Source organism: Dromiciops gliroides, chromosome 2 (genome assembly GCF_019393635.1).
Source record: "Dromiciops gliroides isolate mDroGli1 chromosome 2, mDroGli1.pri, whole genome shotgun sequence".
NCBI lineage: Eukaryota > Metazoa > Chordata > Mammalia > Microbiotheria > Microbiotheriidae > Dromiciops > Dromiciops gliroides.
Genome location: NC_057862.1, coordinates 479,600,022 through 479,623,722, shown reverse-complemented (window position 1 = coordinate 479,623,722; position 23,701 = coordinate 479,600,022). Strand labels below are relative to the sequence as shown.

General features: G+C 37.8%; 1 protein-coding gene across 6 annotated transcripts in view; it reads right to left on the bottom strand.

Moving 5' to 3' along the window:
- The window catches only part of RASGRP3 (RAS guanyl releasing protein 3), a 123,070-nt gene that overhangs the window by 11,406 nt on the left and 87,963 nt on the right, over positions 1-23,701 (bottom strand). For all 6 annotated transcript variants that reach the window (XM_043988132.1, XM_043988129.1, XM_043988134.1 and 3 more), the window contains 4 exons: positions 22,500-22,613; positions 21,034-21,149; positions 16,478-16,625; positions 2,872-2,908 (listed from right to left, as the gene is read on the bottom strand). In XM_043988132.1, the coding sequence (XP_043844067.1) occupies positions 2,872-2,908; positions 16,478-16,625; positions 21,034-21,149; positions 22,500-22,613 (415 nt within the window). The remainder of the gene's footprint in view (positions 1-2,871; positions 2,909-16,477; positions 16,626-21,033; positions 21,150-22,499; positions 22,614-23,701) is intronic.

Here is a 23,701-nt window from a genome sequence, read left to right as displayed (position 1 = left end):
ACCCTATTTATGGGAATAGGGAAGGGGAGATAGAAAAAGCATCATCCAAGAGGTAGCTCTCAAGCTATGCTTTAAAGGAAGCTAGGGATTCCAGGAGACAAGTGTAAGGGGAAGTAGAATGTCAGATGTAAGGACCAGCAAGCAGGCTGGTTTGACTCCAGTTAGAGTGCATGAAAGGGAGTAACTTGCAATGAGTCCAGAAATGTGGGCTGTAGCATGCCCGAGGTGATGGCTCGGCTGTCCAGATCCTTATGTCTAGCAGCAACACCAGGGAACTCAAACACCTCATCCTGAACTGGATGCTCTTGCATCACTAGGCCCTACTGGCCCATAAGGTTAAAAAATAGCAGGAAGTCTGCAAGCTCCCTTGCACCCTTCGCTGTTCAAGTGCCCCACAGTTTTTAATATCCTTGATTACCATAAGCTCACCACACATTTAAGAGCATTATGTCTGAGACTAACCCAGAATTAGTATAGTAAGAAAGAGGTGTTTTATACAGCTCCCATCTTCTCCTGAATAACTATTAACAAGAATAATTATAATAATAACAACATGTGTTTATTTTATGTATATGTTTGTGTTTCTATGTTTAGCTGTAGGCTCTTCCAGGACAAGGACTGGATCTCAGCTGTCTATGCATCTTACAAGACCTCCTAGTTTTTTTCCTACTAGAGAGAGAGGCTCTTAAAATAATTATTGATTGATTAACTGAACATCCTTTGTAATAAGGTAGAAACAGTAAAATTATCTTCCTGTTCTGTGCATTAGCCCCAGAAACCAAATTATATACTGCTTCAGTAAAAATGGAAGTGCATTAATTCAATTCTTTCAGACCACAGGTATTTTTGTTTTTCAATCATGTCTGACTCTTCATGACCCTTTTCTTGGCAAAGATACTGAAAGAGTTTGCCATTTCCTTCTCTAGCTCATTTTACATATGAGGAAACTGAGGCTATCACGGTTAAGTGACTTGGCCAGGGTCACACAGCTAGGAAATGTCTCAGGCCAGATTTGAACTCAAGAAGTCTTCCTGATTCCAAGCCCAGCACTCTCTCTACTGTGCCACCTAGCTGCCACTAGGGTACTAATTGATTCAATAAACCTAGTGCCTGGGTTAGCACTCCACTGAAAACATATGTAACCTGCTCCCAATGACTAGCTTGCCCAAAGTAAATATGGCATGTGCATGTGTATGCATGTGTATGTGTACTTTCTTCTTATGCCTCTCAAGTTAATGTTAATGCCCCCATGTATTTAGTATATGGTACATAACCTGTACCAAAACCTGTGAGGCAGCTAGGTTGCCCAGTGGATAGAGAATTGCAACTAGAGTCCGGAAGACGAGTTCAAATCCAGCTTTAGGCACCTATCTATGACCCTTGGCAAATCAATTAACCTCATTTATAAAACAAATAGATAAGAATAGCTTTTTCCTTTAAACAGTATTGGATGTCATATGTTTTTCTGCCCCACTTACACAGTACACTTAGACACAAACATAAAATCCTTTTGATGATAATCAGTCAAGGAAAACTTAGAGATGGATGTTCAGTTTATGTGGCCTGTGGAGATAGCTTACTGAGAAGCAGAATATTGTAGTAGTGATGGAAGAAGGATTGGGCTTGTGGTGCAGAGATGTGTTAATAAGACTCAGATATTTATAAGATATATTATAATGGGAAAGTTACTTAACCTCTCATCTGTATAATGGAGATAATGATTGTATTACATGCAAGGCTGTCATTCAGATCCAACAGGATAATGTATGTATAATGCTTTGCAAACCTTAGACTACCATATAAATGCAAAAATTAGTCTATTTTAGTCTAGACCTATGATTTCATCCTTGTAGGGGGAATTCCATTGTGGAAAGTGTTTCCAAGGATGTAGATCAGCAACTCATCTATAACTTATACTCTCTAACCTTAACAACTACCTTACTGCCCACATCAGAAATCATGCCCTGGAGCATTCAATTCTTCTATCTCTGTCCCTCCAAAGACCTCTATGTCCTGATTAGTGATTGCCTCTCCCAGTCCACTAGCAGAGCAAATTTCCAGCAGGGTTTCGCTTAACAACTTATTCTCTTGCCATCTCTTCCACAGCCTCTGCAAATGACTTTTATGTGCATCCCACCCTCTTCATTTCAGTTGATCAAATCAACTTTGTCATTATTCCCAGATGGCATGGGTCAATATGCTCCCCTGCACTTACTTTCTGAGGAACTTTAAAGGGAAAAGTTCTCCTCCAGAGCCACCACCATCCTATCAGTGCTGTTCCTTCCTATTAGGAAGTAAATTCTTTGAGAGCAGAATTTATCTTTGCTTTTGTATTTGCATCACCAGTCCTCAGCACAGTGCTTGGCACATAATAAGTGACTGACAAATTTTTCTTTATTCACCCCTTGGCATCAAACTGAACCCTCCTGGAACATTCAACTTATGGCTTTTCCCATGATAGTCTGTACCTCTCTGGTACCTGGCACCAACAGGGCTCTAGGCACTAATGGCCAAAATGCTCAACCTCAATGCCAGAGCATTTTAGTTTGGCCAAATAAATTATACTCCTGCCAAAACACAGCAGTCTTGCAATTTTATTGGCAGTTTAAGGTCAGATTTTAACTCATATCTTCTTTTTTTTTTTTTTTTTGGTGAGGCAATTGGGGTTAAGTGACTTGCCCAGGGTCCCACAGTTAGTAAGTGTTAAGTGTCTGAGTCTGGATTTGAACTCAGGTCCTCCTGAATACAGGGCTGGTGCTCTATCCATTGCACTACATAGCTGCCCCTTATTGGCAGTTGAAAACAACAGGAACAACAACAACAACTTGCTGGACTACCTAGAAAAGAATATCCATCCACTTTTTTACTTACCTTTACATTTGTATCCTTGCTTGATTATGCCCCAGAGCTGCAATGAAAAGACAAAATAAAGTCAGGGAACCAGAAAGGAAAGCTGGAACGGAAACAAGGTCACCCAGGAGGAAGTACCAGGAGCTTCGAAGCACAAACAGGATGTATGTAGCTGTTTTCACACCCTTCCTGTAGGGAGAGCACTCACTCCCCTCCCATTCCATTCTAGCTGTGGGGATAAAACTAGCTCCTCTTTTGTATTTTCTGCAACTATGTGAGTAGCAACCACAATGGAAAATTGAACTTGGAAGGAAAACTGTATCTGTTGTTAATTCTGGGCAAAGTAGTGAGGTCTGCAGGTTTTTTGCCTCCTGGCTCTTGTTCAAGAACCAACCCATTCCTACCTCACCCCACCTCACTATAACGCCCCAGACAATCATACTAGTCTTTTGTCTAGAGGAAAGTAACACGGAGGGAAACAAAAACAAAACAAAACAAAACCTCCTTTCGTCATACTCATTAACCTAGAGATAGACGAAATATGTTGTTGTTGTTGTTGTTGTTGAATCATTTCAGTCATATCCAACTCTTGGTGCCCCCATATAGGGTGTTCTTGGCAAAGATACTGGAGTGCTTTGCCATTTCCTTCTCTAGCTCATTTTACAGATAAGAAAACTGAGGCGAACAGAGTTAAGTGACTTGCCCAGAGTCATATAGAAAGTGTCTGAGGCCAAATTTGAACTCAGGAAGTTGAGTTTTTGTGACTTTAGGCCAAGCACTCTATTCACTGTGCCTAAGTTAGCTAAACTAGCTGCCCAAAAGAAACCTTAACCGTCATCTAATCCAACTCACTCATTTCACAGATGATGAAGAAATTTTTTTCCAATTACATGTAAAGATAGTTTTCAACATTCGTTTTTGTAAGATTTTGAGTTCCAAATTTTTCTCCTTCCCTTCCCTATCCTCAAGATAGCAAGCAATCTAATATAGCTTATATAGTATAATCATGTTAAACATATTTCCACATTAGTCCTGTTGTGAAAGAAAAATCAGAACAAAAGGAGAAAACCACATGAAAGAAGCAAAAAGACAACAGATGAAGTAAAAATTATATGCTTTGATCTGCATTCAGACTCTATAGTTCTTTCTCTGGATGTGGAGAGCATTTTGCATCGTGAATCTTTTGGAATTGTCTTGGATCATTGTATTGCTGAGAAGAGCGAAGTGTAGCACAGTTGATCATTGCATAATGTTGCTGTTACCATGTACAGTGTGCTTCTGGTTCTCCTCACTTCACTCAACATAAGTTCATGTAAGTCTTTCCAGGTTTTACTGAAATCTGTCTGCTCATCATTTCTTATAGCACAATAGTATTCCATTACATTCATATATGACACCTTGTTCAGCCATTTCCCAATTGGTGGGCAGCCCCTCAATTTCCAATGCTTTGCCACAGAGCATATATTTTCATATGGTTTTTGATAGTTTGCAATTCTTCTTTTGAAACTTATTTGTTCATAGCTTTTGATTGCTTAACTATTGGGAAACCTTAGCTTCCACAACTTTATAGTGTCCATGTTAGTCTTACCTTCTCTGTGAAGCCTCAGTAATAGTGCTTCCCTCTGAACTTTTATAATACTTAATGCCTATATTATTCACTTCCCACTTAATACACACTACCTTCTATTATTTGTCTTTAGGTCCATGCCACCCAAAAGGAGCTTTTTCTCATATATCTTTGCATATTTATATGTACCTTTGTATTTCCATATGTGCAGAATGTATGTGTACAGAAATATAGCAGCTTTTTTGTGGTAGTAAATTAGAAATTGAGGGGATGCTCATCAACTGGAGAATGGCTAAACAAGTTGGAGCCTATGATTGTGATGGAATACTATTGTGCTATAAGAAATTATTGGAAAAGTGGTTTTGGAAAAAAAATCATGGCAAGACCTATATGAACTGATGCAAATTGAAGTGAGAAGAACTAGGAGATCATTGTATCCAGTAAGGGCAATGTCGTAAAAATGATCAACTGTGAAAGACCTGGCTACTCTGATCAATACAATGATCTAAGACAATTCCAAAGGACTCATGAGTACAAATTGAAGTATCATTTTCTTGATTTTTTTTTCAATATGGCTAATATGGAAATATTTTGCATGATTTCACATGTATAACTTATATTGTTTGCCTTCTCAGTGAGAAGGGCAGGGGTAAAAGGGAGGCAGAGAATCTGGAAATGGAAATTTAAAAAGAAAAAAAATATTTGAAAGAAATACATATTTTTTCGTTTTGTTTTGTTTTGTTTTTGTTTTTTGTTTTGCGGGGCAATGGGGGTTAAGTGACTTGCCCAGGGTCACATAGCTAGTAAGTGTCAAGTGTCTGAGGCCAGATTTGAACTCAGGTACTCCTGAATTCAGGGCCAGTGCTTTATCCACTGCGCCACCTAGCCACCCCCAGAAATACATATTTTTAAAAAGAAAAAAAAAAACATTTTAAAATCAGGTTCTCCCTAGGTCAGAACTGGCTCCAGAATACACTTGGTCTAAACCTCATGTGGCCAAAAGCCAGTTGTTTGAAAGGATCTCACTTACCTGGAGACACTCCATTGATCTGGTAATGTCATTTCCAAGAAAAATGAGAAAGCATTATAGTCAACTAAATTTTACCTAATAGTACCAAAAATTATTTTCTCCTTCCTTCTAACTCTGGGAAGGATTACTAGCAAATAGAAATTGAAAAAAACATGTGCCAATCTAATTAAAATAAACTTTTATTCTGTGTGCATCCTTATTTACAACACCACAGTGAAAACAATAGGGACCAGGAGACTGCATGCCCTGTTTATACCTTTAGTAGGATTCAAAAGTCACTTTTGAAAGGTAAAACAAACATTTATTCTAGTTTTTAAAGATTTCATCTTGTGTCAAAATCCCAAATATAAATCCTATGATCACAGATTATCTGAATTGGAAGGGAATTTAGAGGTCATCTAGTCCAAATTTCACCTGTTCGAGAATCTCCTTTATTATATTCTAATCAATAAATATTAAGTAAAGTGAAGAACAGGCACTGTTATGTGGTGCTCTAGACTTTGGTAGAAGTCCATAAATCTAGGGATGGAAGAAAACTTAAAAGTAATAGAGTTCGGGGACAGCTAGGTGGTGCAGTGAATAAAGTACCAGCCCTGGATTCAGGAGGACTTGAGTTCAAATCCAGCCTCAGACACTTGACGTTTACTAGCTGTGTGACCCTGGGAAAGTCACTTAACCCTCATTGCCGACCCCCCAAAAAAGTAATAGACTTCAATGCTTTCACTTCAAAAATCAGGAAACTGAGGTCCAGAAAATGTAATTGATTGGCCCAAGGTCCTGCAGGAAGTAAGTAGAATAGCTGGGATTCAAACCTAAATACTCTGACTCCAGGTCCAACATTCTTTCCACTGGACAGTTCTTTCCTTAAATGCTCAAATTTTCCTAAGGCTCACTTCTGAGCACATCACTCCATTGCTCAAGGACCTTCAGGGTGTTTCCATTGCCTAAATAATATCAATTATTAAGCCTGGTATGTAAAGCTCAGGGCAACTAGCTGGCAGAGTGGATAGAATGAATGCCAGGCTGGGAGTCAGAAAGACTCATCTTCCTGAGTTCAAATCTGACCTCAGACACTTACTAGCTGTTTGACCCTGGGCAAGTCACGTAACCTTGTTTGCCTCAGTTTCCTCATTTGTCAAATGAGCTGGAGAAGGAAATGGCAAACCACTCCAGTATCTTTGCCAAGAAAACCCCAAATGGGGTCACAAAGAATCAAGATGTAACTGAAAAACAACCAAACAAAAACAAATTCTTGATTCTTAAACATTTACCAGCTCTGGGCTTATTATTTACTAAAATCCCCAAATCTTTTCAGACAAACTACTAACTCTATCTCCTCCAGCATGTCTTTGTACATACCTTGTCCTTTTCTATTTCAGTACCTGTGTTAAGACCATCTGCTATACTTGGAATGTCTTTCTCTCAGATTCTATTGCAGAGACTGTTACTTCTTAAGGTGGCCCGTCTCACTTTGTGATAGCCTTCATTGTTAGAAAGCTCTTTTTTCAGGGCAGTTAGGTAGCACAATGGATAAAGCACTGGCCCTGGATTCAGGAGGACCTGAGTTCAAATCTGACCTCAGACACTTAACACTTACTAGCTGTGTGACCCTGGGCAAGTCACTTAACCCTCATTGCCCAGCAACAAAACAACAACAAAAAAAGAGAAAACTTTCTTTCTGCCTCTCTGCAGTGTTCACCCTTTGCTTCTGCTTTGACCCTCTTAAGCAGAGCAGAACAAGTCACAACAGACTTTCATATAGGTGACTCTTCCTCTCTTCAGGCTTAATATCCACAGTTCCTGCAGCCAATATTCCTCAGGTATCATCTCCTGGATCCTAACTTTCCTGCTTATTTCTGGGTAATAAATTTCTTAGCAGTTTGTCAATGTCCTTCCTAAAATAGTGTGACATACAGAGCTATGCCCTAGGAAAGGTTCATTAGGAAAAATAGCAGCTTTATATCACACTGAATTGTTGGTACAATTTTTTGAGAGTGGCAATTTGCCATGGACTCTTATTTCATTTCATATTTGTCTTCTATGATAAAATGCCAGGTATATCGCTCCCCCTCCACCCCTCCCCATGGTGGAAAAAAGAGCCAAAGGAAGATGCAGCTAAAGGTTTGTTAATGTAAACTAAATGAGTTTTGTTTATCACTGCCCTTGTCAACAGCCTTTCTATTGGATTGAGAATTCACAGAGATACAAAGCAGTGGGAAGAACACAGACTGCCCTATTTTTAGCTGCTGAGTTGTGTCTCTAGGATTTTAGGAACTGAGTTCAACTGCATACATAGCTCAGGGCAAGAAGAATAAATGAGTCACTTCTATAACTTCACCAATTATCAGGGATTTGTTTATTTGTTTTAGTAGCTACTGCATGCATTGTCTACAGTTGTTCACTGGCTTTCTATTCCTGGAATGGATTTTAAACATCAACTTTGGCTCAGGCCTCAGATGGCTTGGCTTCTTGTCTGACACCTGAGAAAGGAGAAGAATCAAGTCTCTATCCATCAGGGAAGACTTAACTACATATTCACTTGCAAAAAAATAACAGTCACCAATCCTTATGTTATAATGCTTGGTGGCTTCCAAATATAAGCCTTCCTCTCCCCAATCATGATGATGATTGATGAGTAATCAATCAATCAAATAACCAACAACCATTTCTTAAACATCTCTTATGTACCAGGCTCTGTGCTAGATACTAAGGATACAAAAAACAAAGAATTAAACAAACCCCTCTCTCAAGGATATTCCACATTCTATTAAATAAAATCTAATTCAAAGGGTAGGGGGAAATTTTAGGCCTGCAAGGGGAATTCAATATGAATCACAGACCATGAAAAGTGCAGCAAATTTATGGGACTTGTGATGACCACCTGACCAGTTTCCTGGGAACTAGGCAGAAAGAGGCTGGTATTTTTTTATTCTACTTCTTAATTGTGGTGAAGAGTACCCTTTCAGGAAAAGACTGACAAGTAAGGCTGTTTTCTCTAGGCTATGATAGTGTTCAAAGCTACCCAAGAAATTGATGTGCCAGTTTTATTTCTCTGCCTTTCATCTTTTTTTTTTTTTTTAGTGAGGCAATTGGGGTTAAGCGACTTGCCCAGGGTCACACAGCTAGTAAGTATTAAGTGTCTGAGGCCGGATTTGAACTCAGGTACTCCTGATTCCAGGGCCGGTGCTCTATCCACTGCGCCATCTAGCTGCCCCGTGCCTTTCATCTTTAAAAAAAAAATCTGTGATTTCATCTATGTGGTCAGGCAGCAAGCATTTATTAAATACTTACTTTGTGTCAGGTATTGTGGTAAGCCCTGGGAATATGCATGCAAGTAAAAAAAAAAAAAGCATTCCTTGCTCTCATGGAATATGCTTTCCTACCAGTCTGCTTTCCTGGATTTCCTCATCTCCAGAAACTCATCATTCTGCAAGATGAAATCACCTCAGAAATTTACTCTTTTTCAGGCCTGCTCCCCTCCCTGTGATTGGAGAGGGTGGAAGGTAAATATCAAAGAGCTCTTCTCATATCTGCTACCATTTAAGGAATCTGTCCAGGGAAGTTACTTTATAATTCACCACATGGCTACTTTCCTGGATTTCATTATCTTCAGAAACTCCTCCTCATTCTGAAAGATGAAATCAACTCTGAAACTCTCACCTCTCCAGATCATTTCCCACCCCAGCTACAGGGCTTCATCCAGCTGGGTAAACCTTTCCCCCACTTCCTTCAGCTTCTTTTATGTATTGTTTTCTCTCAGTACACTATGTACTCCTTGAGAAGACTGTCTTAAGTCTTTCTTTGCAATCCCCAGTGAACACATAACAATAATTTGACAAATGCCCATTGACTCTAATTCTGACAACACATAAAAAGGTGTAAAGTTTGATTGGGGTTATGAAAAATTTTGATTTTTAAAAATTTCCTCTTTTTAATTTTATTATTTGGAGAAGGGAGGTCAGGGCCATTTCTCCTAGTTAGGAGAGTGAACTGACTGAAACCGGTCCTACTGGTATGTAAAAATTAACATAAAGCCTCAAACATTCTTCAGAAAAAAAGGCCAAAAAAGGGACCCAAGGCTTTCCAAAATAATTTGACTTACCTTACTTAAGGAAAGGACTCTAGTGATGCTGACTCTGTCTGTATCTAAATCTCTCTCAGTTGACCCACTGTGAATTTTCTAAATATAGTTTAATCAGGAACCTAACTTAGTTTACCTATAGAGTCTGTTTAACTAGTTTTGTTTCCTTAAGGGATGTATGAGATTATGATCCTGTTTTAAAAAGTTTATTCAACTTTTATGACCTTGAAATAACCATGGAATTATGAAACTGTCTTTGTTAACTTTCATAGCCTAAAAAGAAATGTGATATTGCCATATGTAAAAGAATTTCTTTTTTTTTTTTGTCTCTCTGATATAATTTTCTCTATTAAAGCTTTTCAGAAACTTCAATCAGGATTCAGGGTTAGTTTGTTAATTTGAACCTGTGTTTAATCATAAAACCTAGGTTTCTACCTCTGTAATTCCTCCATTGTGGTAGATTTATTTTGGCAGCATGATAATGGTATAACTGATATAACAAATGGGAAGAGGAGATAGTACACTGGAGGGGGGGCGGGGAGAAGATAACCTGATGGCAAAGAGCAGAGAGAGTCGAGCAGCACAGGAAGAGGAATGAAGCAATGTCCTCTTGGGCCCAGAGGGAACTCACCAATGGGAGAAGGGATCCAGCAAAGTGAGAAGACCCCTTATGTGAAGGAAGTGTCAAGTAAGAAGGCAGTACAGTGATGAAGTCTAAGGAGACAGAAGCTTAGTAGGGAGGGAAAGGAAGCATACCCTACTTGGGGCCAGTCCTCAAAATAAAGGTCCCTGAAAGGAACTCACCACTGGGAGAAGGGAGCAACATGGTAGAGGCTTCCAGTATAAGTGGCTTCCAATGAGTTATTCCCTCTACCAATGCAGTTTAGTAATTCTTCTGAAATTTATACTTAAGAGAGTCGATACAGCCACTGAGAGAGAAGACAAGTGATTTACCCAAGGTCACGTAGCCAGTCTGTGCAAGACTTGAACCTAGGATTTCTGTACTACCAAGGTCAGCTCTCTAGCCATTACACCTCAGTGCTCTCTATCATAGAAATGTTAAGATGCATAATAATACAATAAGAACTCACAAGAAGGGCCCAGACTCTATCATATGTGGTAAAATAACAATTAAAACAGCAGAAATGTGCATAGAATGGACTGTCTTCCTTGAAGGAAGGGGGGGTTGAGTGGGAGCAAATGGGGTTAAATGACTTTCACTTAACACAGCTGGTCACACAACCAGTAAATGTCTGAGGTCAAATTTGAACGCAGATCCTCCTCACTCTGGGGCTCATGTGCTATCCATTGTGCCATCTACCTGCACTTCCTTGAAGTCTTTCAAGCAGAGGCTAGATGACCTTTTTCAAAATGTTGAGGAACAGTACAGAAGATTCACCTTCAGGTACAAATTGGACCAGATAGGCTTCGAGGTCATTGAACTTAAAGATTCTGGGAAGATGTAATTTATCACATGTCCCTGTTTAAATAGGGGTTTGGGGGTAGTTATAAGGAGAGAAGAAGGCCCTTGGGCATCACAGGAAGAAAAGAGTGAGCAAAAGAGAAGGATTCAGAGAAAGAGGAAGCTGAGAATAGAAGAGGGAAGCGTGGTGTAGTGCAACAATTCTCAAAGTGTGATCCATGGAGCCTTGGACTTCCCCAGACTTTTTTCTGGAGGTTCACACAGAGAAGACTATTTTTATAATATTAATATGCTAGTTGCCTATTAAAATACCTCCTCACTTTTCCAACTACATATCTGTATGAGGCTGAATTTTCTTCATATTGTTGTTATTCAGTCATGTCTGACTTTTCATGACCCCATGTGGGGGTTTTGGGGCAAAGATTCTGTCCTAGTTTGCCATTTCCTTCTCCAGCTCATTTGACAGATGAGGAAATGGAGGCAGACTGGGTTAAGTGACTTGCCCAGAGTTACTGAAGCCAGATTTGAACTCAGGTTTCCCATAACTCCAGGCCCAGAACTCTAACCACTGCACCATCTAACTGCCTTTTCTTCATATATTTCAGTCAAAACGACAACATTTTGCAATAGACAATGACAAAGCATATATGAGAACCCAGCTGTCTTCTATTAAGTCAGGCATTAAAAAGATTTGTGAAAATATGTAAAGCAATGCCACTCTTCTCACTGGTTTTTTTTTTTCTGTTTTGGAAAATATAATTATTTTTTATAAAAATAATTAGTTATTTTTCATAAAATAATTCTTATGCTTTCATATGATGTGTTATCATTATCTTTAAATGAATAAATAGTTTAAAATTTGTTGATTGATATAACCCATATAAACAAAAGTCCCTCGGTGCTTCTTAAGATTATAAAGGGGGGACCTGAAACTAAAAAAGGTTAAGAACTGCACCCCAGGTTTCAAATTAAATGAGCTGAGTATGAACCCCAACTCTTTTACTTCTTCCATATCCTAGGACATGGTGAGTCTCTTCTCTGGGCCTCAGTTTCTTCATGTTTTAAACCAAGGTATTGATCTACATTACCTCCAAGTTTTCTTCTGGATTTAAATCTTATATGTATACATCTCTCTCACCAACTACCCTAGATGCCATAAAAAGTCAAGGAATGTGCCTTGGAGGTTTCTAATCCTTCCCCTACTCCAGAGGATTTACATTAATGTTTGTACATAGTAGGTGTCCAATGACTCTATCAGTTCAACACTTGTCTACCAAGTGCTTATTTCTAAACAGGCTAACCCTATGGACAATTAAAACAGGTCTCTACCTCTTTAATATTGTCATAAGAATTTTTAAATTTCCTTTTTCTTTGGTTCCAGCATGGCCATTTTATTCATAAGGAAAATCACATAACATATGATGCCTTGTAGTATATAATTTAGTTGACACTTCCAATCATTTTAGCCCCAAAGATAATTTTAACCAATTATTTTAACAATATAATTTGTACCGTGTTAGGAAATCGTCTTCCCAAAATGATCTTACCCACCACCATCATTATTCCATCATTAGAAATTCACTCCTTCAGCCCATGAAAGCCTTTTCAGCACTTTTTAAAATGAGAGGAAATCAGTCTTGTCAAATTATTGGGTGTTAAAGCTGAAAGGTGATTTGGACTCCATATAGCTCAGTCCTCTCTTTTCATAAGTGAAGAGAGTGAAGCCCAGAGAGACAGGGCAAGTTGTCCAGCTAAATGATCACAGAGTCACATCCAGAACATGGGTCTCTTGACTCAAAGTTCAGTGCTATTCCTATCAAACTATCCTGAATCAGTCTCACTTCCTAATTTTGCCAAATTAGGACCTCCTTAGCAAGATGTACACTGCTGTTTATTTTCATTACCCAATTCATTTTCATTACCCGATGACCTTCATTTTCAGGCTTAGGGTCAAAAAAAAGGCACTTGCCTGTAACAGCATCAAGGCAAACCCATGCTCAAGACTTGTGACTTTCTAAATATAGAGCCTACTTGGAAAGCATTATTCTATATTTAACACCAACTTGAGCCACTTTGTGCTTGGCATTCTGTTGACAGTCAGCACCATCCCATCTCAACCCTGGTGACCGGCTGCTGAGAGCCCGGGGAATTTCTATTTCCCCTCCTATCAAGAACAGAATGAATAGGGGCTCTTCCCCCTTTCTTCATAGCATGAAAGAGGGATTCTAGAGGAAAAGAGGATCCTAGTGTTCTAGTATGTATAGCTAGAAGTGACTCCAGAGATAATCTAATCCAACCTCCTCATTTTGTAGATGTGAAGCTACTGCTCCCTTTTCTTCTTTTTGCATTTATCACTAAAATTTAATCATTTGGTATATTCAGCACTGATTTGGTGCGGAGGGGTCTATTTTTCATCAGTACCTTAGGTCGAGGTAGTGCTGATTAATTGAAATACATAAATAGTAGTCTAGTGAATTTGGGTTGTGTGTGTCTATTTGCCCATCCATATCATTCAGCCAAAAAGGAGTCTATTAACCAATCACAAAATCGTAGATTTGGTGTCATCGAATGCAACTCATTTTTCTGATGTCAAAATTAAGGTCCAGAGTGCCTAACTGCCCTGTTTGTTCAAGGTCACAGAGGAAGTAAGTTGTCAAATTGACATTCCCATTCAGGTCCCAGGATTCCAAAGTCAGCAGTGCAGGTCAACACCTTTTGCTCCCTACCACACTCCCTCCTATTCTGAAATATTGGCTTGAATGATTTAAAGGGCTGAGGAAAGAACATTAGGATGGGAGTCAGAAGGAGATACATAGATAGAGTATTTGACCTAGAGTCAGGAAGACTTGGGTTTAAATCCAACTCCTGATACTTATTAGCTGTGAGACTCTGGGCAAGTCACTTAACCTCTGGGTGCCTCCCTTTCTTCATCTGTAAAATGGGGATAATAACAGTACCTATCTCTGAAGGTTTCCACGAGGTTGGAATGAGATATTTGTAAAGCTGTTTACAAACTTTAAAATGCTGTATAAATGCTAGCTATTATTTATAGAAACCAGCACTACAGAGCCCTAGGCATCAATTTGCTTTCTGACTGAACTATAGGATAATGTAACAGCATGTGCTTCGCAGGCTATTTTCCTTAATTAATACTTTATTACTTTTCATTTATTTTATATTATTTTTCTATCTAGATTTTGTTCCCCAGCTCCAAATCAGAATATAAGCTCCTTGAGTGCAAGGACTGTCTCATTTTTGTATTTGTATCCTTAGAGCCCTGCATCTTGTTTGGCACATGATGTTGTTGTTCAGTAGTTTTTCAGTCATGACCCCAATTGTACTTTTCTTGGCAAAGACACTGAAGTTGTTTGTCATTTCCTTCTCCAGTCCATTTTACAGATGGGGAAATTGAGGCAAGCAGGATTAAATGACTTGCCTAGGGTCACACAGCTAATAAGTGTCTGAGGCCAGATTTGAACTAAAGAAGATGAGTTTATTTGATTCCAGGCCTGGCACTATATCCACTGTACCACCTAGCTGTCCCATTGGCACATATAAGGAATTAATTACTGTTTGTTCAATTTAATTTTATTAAATCTATGATAGTGCCTTTTTCACTTATTAGTATATACTCTTTAATATGTAGGAAAAGGAATGTCACATATTCGAAGTAGCACTGAGGATTCAGAAAGAAATGTGTCTTTTTATTCCCATCTTTGCCTTATATTTGCTGTGCATATAAGGGCAAATAACTTACTGAGGCACCAATTTCTTTTTATATTAAATGGGCATAATGATACCTATTATTAAACTCAAAAATGGTTTTACTAATATAATGATATCCCTATTTGTATGCAATTATGGACAAAGCCCAATGTGCTAAAGCTATTGTTGGCAACACGATGAGGTAGAAAATTCATGAGACTGGCAGTCAGTCACAAGACTTGTGTTATAGACCCATACTGAATTTAAAACCAGAGGAAACCATAGAGATCATTTAGTTAAACTCCTGTATTATATATATGAGAAAGTCAAAGCCCAGAGAGGTGAAGTGACTTTAATCAATAAACATTTATTTAATGCCTATTGTGTGCCAGACACTAGAATTCCCCCAGACAGTAAATGAATGAAGAAACAAACCTATATTCACATATCCTTGTGACATTGAGTAAAACTGGTAGAAGAAACAAAACCTTTTGAAATAATAAAGGTTTTCATATAGAAACCAGAACTACAGAGCCCTATGCATCAATTTCCTTTCTGACGGAACTATAGGATAATACTGCAGCACGCACTTTGTAGGCTATTGTCCTTCATTAAACTTTACTAAGTGAGGCCACTTTTCATGGCCTCAGTTGCCTAATCTATGAAAGACTTGGACCCTTTAAGATTTAACATTCGGTGAATGATTTATTCATTTATTCTACAAGATGGACTTTATTTCCAACATCACTATCACTTCTTTCCCATTTTTCTCTTTGCATGGAATATTCTCCCATTAACCAATAATGAGCCAGTGGGGCTCCCTTGTCTTTGAATCTATAAAAACATATTTTTACTTATTTTGAAGATAATAAGGAGGCAGAAAGATAATGTGTTATGTTGAAGAGATAGGTGGCTTTAGAGTCAGGAAGGACTGAGTTCTAGTTTTGCTTCTGTATGTGACTGTTTTGCTACTGACTGTGTGACTGTGAATGTCATTTCAAAATCTTTCAGTAGCTAAGGCAACTCTCTAAGACTTTTACAGATGAGTTCCTCATTATCAGTGGAGGGAGTTTCTACAATAGAAAATCTCTAGACCAATGGCATCACAAGATTAAAACCCCATTATCACCCCCCAAAACATATGGAGAAACCAAGTTTTATTTCATTTTCTCATCAGCCTATTAGTCCACTAAGAATTTTCAAAATACAAGGATGACAAAGTACATACTGTGTTCATTAAGTTTTACTATTTGCCTCAAATAAGAAATTTTTCATTTTTAAATTTGGAAGCAACTTTAAACTAGTGATCTTTGCATTGAATTAAGTTGATTTCTAAAAGACTGGCAGTATGTGACTACACAAAGTAGATAACACAAATGCCTGATTATTTTTATTTAATCTATAAAAAACAGCAATGTTGGTTTATTTGTTTGGCTGATGCATGTCTCCAAAATCAAGATTTATGGGCAAACCATTATGCTTCTGTAGGCAGATTGCCCCCGCCTTGCCTGCCTTTGTCAGCTACATATTTCAAAAGAACACATTTAAACCGTATGATATTGTTTGGGTCACTTAGTTATTTGTGAATTACATCCTTGCCAAGTCTAATTACTTAAATTTTAAAATTTTAAATACCTATTTCAAAATATTTTAAAACAATATTTTCCTGTTTCCCCTAAATTCCCTAGACTGCAAAGCAAATTACCAAGACAGAGACAAAGAAAGAGACAGAGACAGAGAGAGAAGTGAGGAATAGATAGGGAGACAGAAATATATACATAAATGGGAAAACAGAACAAAACAAAAAATTTAAAAACTTACAAATCCTGCACAATGTTCACAGAAGGTTGGCTTGAGATAGGTCACCTCTTGAAAATTATGGACAAATCCTGGTCCCATTTTACACTGGAGTTGGGATTTAGCTCTCAGGAAATAAGCCATCATTTCATCTTTACTAATTAGGCCATCCCTGTTAAAAGAATTAGAGAAGGAAGGGTTCCTATTAATATAATATTAGCAATTTAAGCCTTCACCTTTGTTCTGCTCTGGTGTTATAGCTATTTCCATTCATGCTGCTGGTGATTTGAGAGCAGTTGGGAGCTGGATAACTCTCCTGAAAAAAACCTGAAAGAAGGCAATAACTCACATAGATATGAGAAGGTATCCATGCATGTCACTTTATATGAAGGTAAAATGGTAAATGTGATTACACATATGTCCCACAAATGAAAAACCCACTTCCAGGTTCTGAATAGCTGTACCACCTGTGTAGGGTTCCTAGGTTCCCACAGCTTAATTTCCCTGTGTTTAACCACAGCATTTGAGGGCTCAGAGTAGTGGGAACTATGAAGAACACAGAGAGAGCTGATGAATTCATTTCACATTTATCCAATCTTACTTTACCTGGTACCTTACTACTCCTTGAAAACTTTATTCATTATTAACTTACTGTTGCTTCACCTGCACAGGTCCCAAATATTGTTCCAAGCCATTTATACTTTCCTCATTTAATTCCCAAGGCCTAGTGTCTCCCTTGCTCTCCTCTTAGCAGCCAAATTTGCCCACAGTTTACTAAGAACAAGGTTAGCTAGAATAAACTGCCTCATCTCCCTCTTCTCTGATACAGGGTATCTCTCTAGCCACATCTTCCTTAATATATTCCTATTTTTCTTCCCCTTCTCCTTTCCAGCTGTCTGTTCTCCTATTCAGGAATAATCAACCTGCCTGTCCTTTTGATTTCATGCATTTACATCTCCTTCAGAAACCTTGCTCAGTCAATCCTATCCTTGATTCATCTTAAATTTCTCCCTCTCTACTGACTCTGATCTATCTGCTTAAAAATATGATCAATTCTCCTCTACTTTTAGAACAAAGAATTGAACATCTTCCCTTCATTCTTTTACTTTTCTCTTCTTCCTTTCACTGACAAATTTCCCAAAGGAAAATTCATTCCTGCCTCCATTCCCCACCAAGTGATTACTGCTCAACCCCTTTCCATGTGGCTTCTGATCACACAACTGGGGTATGCTGGAAAGCAAGAAACAAGTTAACCACCTACAGTGTCCTAGGCACTCTATTAAGTGCTTTACAAATATTATCTCATTTGAACCTTGCAACAATCCTAGGAGGTAGGTGCTATTATTATTATGCTAATTTTACAGTTGAAAACAATAAAGCAAGTAGAGGTTAAATGACTCACCTAGATCCATATGCCTAGTATGTGTCTGAAGTTGGATTTGACTCTGGACCCAATGCTCTAGCCACTGTACCAGCGAGCTTCCTAGTCAGCTCTAACCAGTTTGAAAACCCAGTTGTTAAATTTTCAGTGTGAGCATTTAGACCTCGGAAACTGGCAAACACTACAAATCAAGGCTTGATTTTTATTGGAGGCTTTTTCATGGCTAGACTTGAGAAAGTTTTAATTATGAAGATAAAACTTAATATATATAAGTATATATAACACAATATACATTTTGTTTCCCCCCAAAAGTCCAGTTGTAATACCAACCTACCCCATGTATTGTTCTAAAAGGGAAAGTATAATAGAAGACCTCAAGAATGAAATGAAATCATCATCAGACTAGAGGCCTGATGACAGGAAATTGCTGCTGCTGCTGCTGCTAATGATGATGATCATGATAATAGAATTATCTAATGTTTTAGGATGGTCAAAGTCCTTTTTACATCTGTTTTCCTATTTGAACCTCACAACACCCCCTGGGTAGCTGCCAGTTTATCTCTTCTTCCTTTCCCTATCAAATCATTCAAAGGTTAATATACTACTATCTTTATTTCCTCATCAACTGACACCAGTAAATCCCTCTCAGTCTGACTTCTAACCACCACACAATTCAGCCAAAACAGGCATTAGAGGTCACGAATGACCTCTTACTCATCAAACCCGTGGTCTTATATGAGTCCTCATTCTTTTTCACTTCTCAGCATTCAATCCCATTCATTAACCTACAAGTTCTTGAATCTCTCTCATGTGACTTCTATGATACTAAACTATCCTCGTTTTGCCTCTATCTCTTGGACCATCCTGTATATAATTCCTATTCTATTTCCTCATCCTATCCCATGTGTGAGTGACTTAGTTTCGGGCCTCTTTTCTTGTTTTTCTATGTCATTTCTCCTTGGAGAATTCCTCTATTATCATTATTTTACCGTTAACTTATGTAAAAATAACTCTCAAATGTATTTTTGAGCTCTGATGAGTATCTGTAGAATCTGGTACTTTGCACAAAGGAGATACTTAATAAATATTTGTGGAATTAAGTTGAATTAGTATGATGATGTAAAAATATGCTGTTGTCTTTTATTCCTATTAAAATTTAAGCTTATTACTATAATTTGACTTATGTTTAGGTATGTATCTATATACATGCACATATATTATATATAATATTAAATAATAATACCCAATTAAGCTCAGAATTCAGTTAGTTGATTTCTGATTTTAAGGATATATGTAAACAAGTCTTTTTATAAACTTTAATATATTTAACCTTAATATGTTTAAATTATCCTGACAATTCATTGTTGTTTCTAGCCTCTTAAAATTGAAAAGTAGTCTGCCATTTGAATTATGTTCATGAGAACAAAATTATTTTTGAAACTAATATGCATGCTAACATACATAATAAACTTGGTTCTCTATGGGAACTGAGTGAACATAGGGTTAATGATATCTGTTTGGGCTTTCAACCTGGAATTCTAAAGAAGCAGTATGACTCCATTTCACCAGAAAGATTCTGACTTTCTGCAGTCTTTTGGCAGAAGCTATTCCACTAGAAACCTTCACATGTGTTTTCAAGGTGGGTTCGGTGGCTCTGAAAATTGTGTCCTATCTTTCAGGATTAGATTGAATCCCTCTGGAGGAAGCTGTCACTTTCAGTGATGTGTTCTGGTACTGTTTCATCCAAAATACTGGAGTTTGAGATTCCAACTGGGGAATCCCACTGGATAATGGGGAAAAGGCATATAATTGCACTTAAGGTACCACTTTAAGCAGTATGTGAGGAAGGTAAGGGACAGAAGTGATGAGGATTTGGCAGACCATTAAGTATTCCACTTTCACTCTCAGGTCAAGGGCATTGCTATGCCAACTCTCTTCTCTGGCAGCTATGATGGTGGGAATTTTTTCATGCCTGATGGGATATTCACCATTTCATCCAGGGAAGGAAGAAGTATAGAAAGTGATTTCCACTTCATTTGAAAGTAGATAATGAACCAAACATGTATGTTCTTTGAAGTACTTAATGAACCAAGAAGTCATACCCTATGAAGTATTTTTCTTTACCATTCCTTTTAATATTTAATGCTTCCATCTATCAAATGTGTTATTCTATACTCCAAATATCAAATGATGAATCAGAGGTTTGGTTAAGATACACTTGTGATAAAAAGTCAAGACTTTCCTTGATATGTCAAATAAATTTTAAATTGTAGTCTTTTTTGGCTCCGTAACTCCATTTGGGATTTTCTTGACAAAGATACTGGAGTAGTTTGCCATTTACTTCTCCAGCTCATTTTATAGATGAGGAAACTGAAGCAAATAGGGTTAAGTAACTTGCTCTGGGTCACACCACTAGTTAGTGTCTGAGGTTAGATTTGAACATAGGTCTTCCTAACTCCAAGGCCAGCACTCTATCTACTATGTCACCTAGCTGCTCACCAAATTCCAAATTATGGTTTTGAAATTTTTTACATTAAGAAAATTGTTGAGGGGGTTGTATTATTATATATACTGGATATTTCTCCAATAGAAATGGCTCTCTAACCCCATAGAATCTTTAGAGTTCTTTTATTTCTCAAGAACCACTTGAAAATGAAGCTAATTCCCTTTTCTTCATGAGAAAGTCAGCCACTATTTCTTAGCCATCTATGATTATGGAGGGCAGATAGAACCTGTTCTACAGATTAGCCCCAAATATTACATATTTGGTGATTGTGATTATAATTTATCCTTTACCATTGCTCCCACTTTGGCCTATCTGAATTTCACCTCCATACTCCATACTCCATACTCTTCTGATAAAAGTTGTGAGACCACTGAAATAGTTGAATTCATCAGGAAGAAAATAAAGGGGAAGTCCTGAACCCAGATAATATAAAAACTGACCATTTTACATCTTGATAACAAAACATGAATGTAACACTCACACCAAAAACACACAGTACAATTTAGATGAGACTTGATTCATAAGTACCAGTGGTAAACAATATATACAAGCTTGAGTCTTCTTATTAAGGTATTCTGTAAAAAGCTGCAAATACATGAACTAGGGATGAAATAATCTGTTCTGGTCTCTAAAATGTTTGAGAAGGGAGAAGAAGAAGGGCAGAGTTATTTTTTTTAAAAGAAAGCAACTCACTGGTCTTTGTCCAACACACAGAAGGAATCCAAGAAGGGAAAGTTGGCGGCAATACTTTCGAAGTCCTCTTGGGAGATATACCCATCATGGTCATGATCATAGTTTCTAAAAACAGACTGCAAAGTAAAACATGTGTTTTTACCAATGCCAACCCAATGGCAACAGGAAACCTAACTGAGAGGTAGGCTCACCTCCCAAACTGGGAGAGTTTCAAAATGTACTTTTGGAAACTAACTAAATTGATCATTTGTTCTACTATCTATATGCCTCTATATATTTGTCTGGTTTGTCCTTGGAGACCAGGGATATCACAGGTCACCCCATTTAGCTCTTCAAGTTCCAATACTAAAATAATTCAGCATATAATTTCAAGTGCTTGCAATTAGCTTGACATTTGTATCTTTTACACACTAAAGGTAGGAGGATATTATCTAGGGTGAAATCTTTGTATTTGTCATCAAATATTTTGTGTCCATGAGCCCATTTGATTTCCCTCTCAATGGCATGCCTCATCAAAAATACTCTCCTTGAACCCTCAAAAATCTTTTTTCTTCCCATATTCACATTGAGTGAGCTTTTTCTTCCAATGCCATTTTTTTGGATTGTGCGATATTCAGAGGCTTCTCTGTAATTTTAAATAAAATATGTTTTGAAACTATCCTCTATCCCAAAGACAACCTATCATTCCAGGCTATATAACAATCAATTAAACCGAGTGCTTCATCATCATATGGTTTCTATTTCCAACAACATTTCACTGTTGCTGTCATTGCTGTTAGAAAACAATGTGGCATCAGCAGACCACAGTAAACATGTATATAACCTTGTCTTGCATTAAAAGTTCTCTCTCCTTGCAAATGGCATTTGTGTGCAGCAAGCCCTAAATATAAATAGCATAATCTGTTCAATTCAATAAACATTAAACATACCCTGTGTATATGGCATTGTGTTAAGCACAAGGATGTAAGACAAAGTCTTTTTCAAAAGGAAAAGCCAGCATTCCCTGCCTTCGAATAATTTGTTTGACCTGTGGGAATCACGAGACTTGGCAACCATTTTCTGATTCAGATAAGTTGATCAGTGAAATTTCTATAGAATGTGTTCTTTATTGAAGATTTTTCAAAAATTGTACTTAGCCCCAAAACAACCCTAGAATTCTCACCTAGTGGCCAGTGACAGTGACTTGGACATCAAAGATGGTATTCAAAAGAGGAAGTAGAAAGAAGCCATGAGCAAAGGAGAATGAATGGGTGAAGCACAAATGAAAAGAGACTATGAAAGAAAGGTAGTATTCAAGGTCTGAAAGCCCCCTCTTTGAAGTCATGAATGACTTGGCATCTAGAAAATTGATGCCTGTTCTGAGGAAGTTTCTTGCCATAAATTACTCCTATCTAAAAACTGACAGAAAGCTTGGAGGAGTCAAAGGAATTTGAATGCACTGTGTGTTTTGTTACTCAGGAACTTACCTCAACTAACTTCCTTATGTGCTTGTTAATAATAGTAGGGTCAGGCTTCGGCATCACTCCCGATGCCCACTCCAATGGCACTACTGGCTTGTTAGGAGTTGTAGGAGAGGTAGGCTACAAAAAATATATTTTTTCAAGGTGAACTGTGGTACAAAAAGAAATTTAATTTCTTGTCTAGGATATAAAATCTTAGAAGTATCACTATAGACCTTAGAGTTATTTTAATAATCAAATGAAAGTATGTATACAGGAAAATATGAAGCAAAATAGAAATGTCACTCAGAGGATCATTGAATACAATTCTCTATTGTGAGGAGGGCACCATAGAAACACAATATGTGAATACATATATGAGTCTACGGTGAACTAGAAGCAAAACCAAAACCTCATTTGGATAGATATCTTGATTCATATACATGGGATGCAGGGGTTATTTTTTCCCCATAAACATGGGATGTGGTTATTTTCATCTTGTACATTTAGAATAATACAAGATTTCTTCAACAATATCCATAGCCACTCTAGAGAGTAGCTTAGCCCCAAGGTTTGTAAACTATGGCCTATTGGCTGTGCAAAAACAAGTAGATAGAATTCATGCTATATTTCTGGCACAAGGAGAAAAGTGGCTGCTTGTGAACAGAGGGAAGCAGCTGTGAAAATATAGGTGGAGAATGAAAGACAGGATGGTTTAACCCAGCAAAGGTCGGGAATGATTGTTTTATCCTTGCCATGAGTCAGTCAAGGAGTTTTAAAAAAGCAAGACGCATTTAGCTATTCTTATCAATGATTTTGTAGCTATTTCCATCTTTATCTCACTTAACTAGGTAGACTAGTGGAGAGAGAGCCTAGACTGAAATGAGGAAAACCTGAGTTTAAATCTGACTTCTGAGACTTACTAGCTATGTGACCCTGGGCAAGTCTGTCTGCCTGTCTATCCTCTGTCTGCCTCAGTTTTAACAACTCTCAAATGAAAATAATCATAGCACCTACCTCCCATGATTGTGAGGACCAAATGAAATATTTACAAAGTATTTAGCACAGTGCATGACACATAGTATACATTTAATGAATCCTTTATTTCCTTCCTTTCTTCCTTCCTTCATTCTTTCTTTCCTCCCCACTCTCCCAATTAAAGTTAGGACATGAGGGCTGAAGTTAAGAATGATAAGGTAACTTTCAAATCTATACACCAATAGATTTAT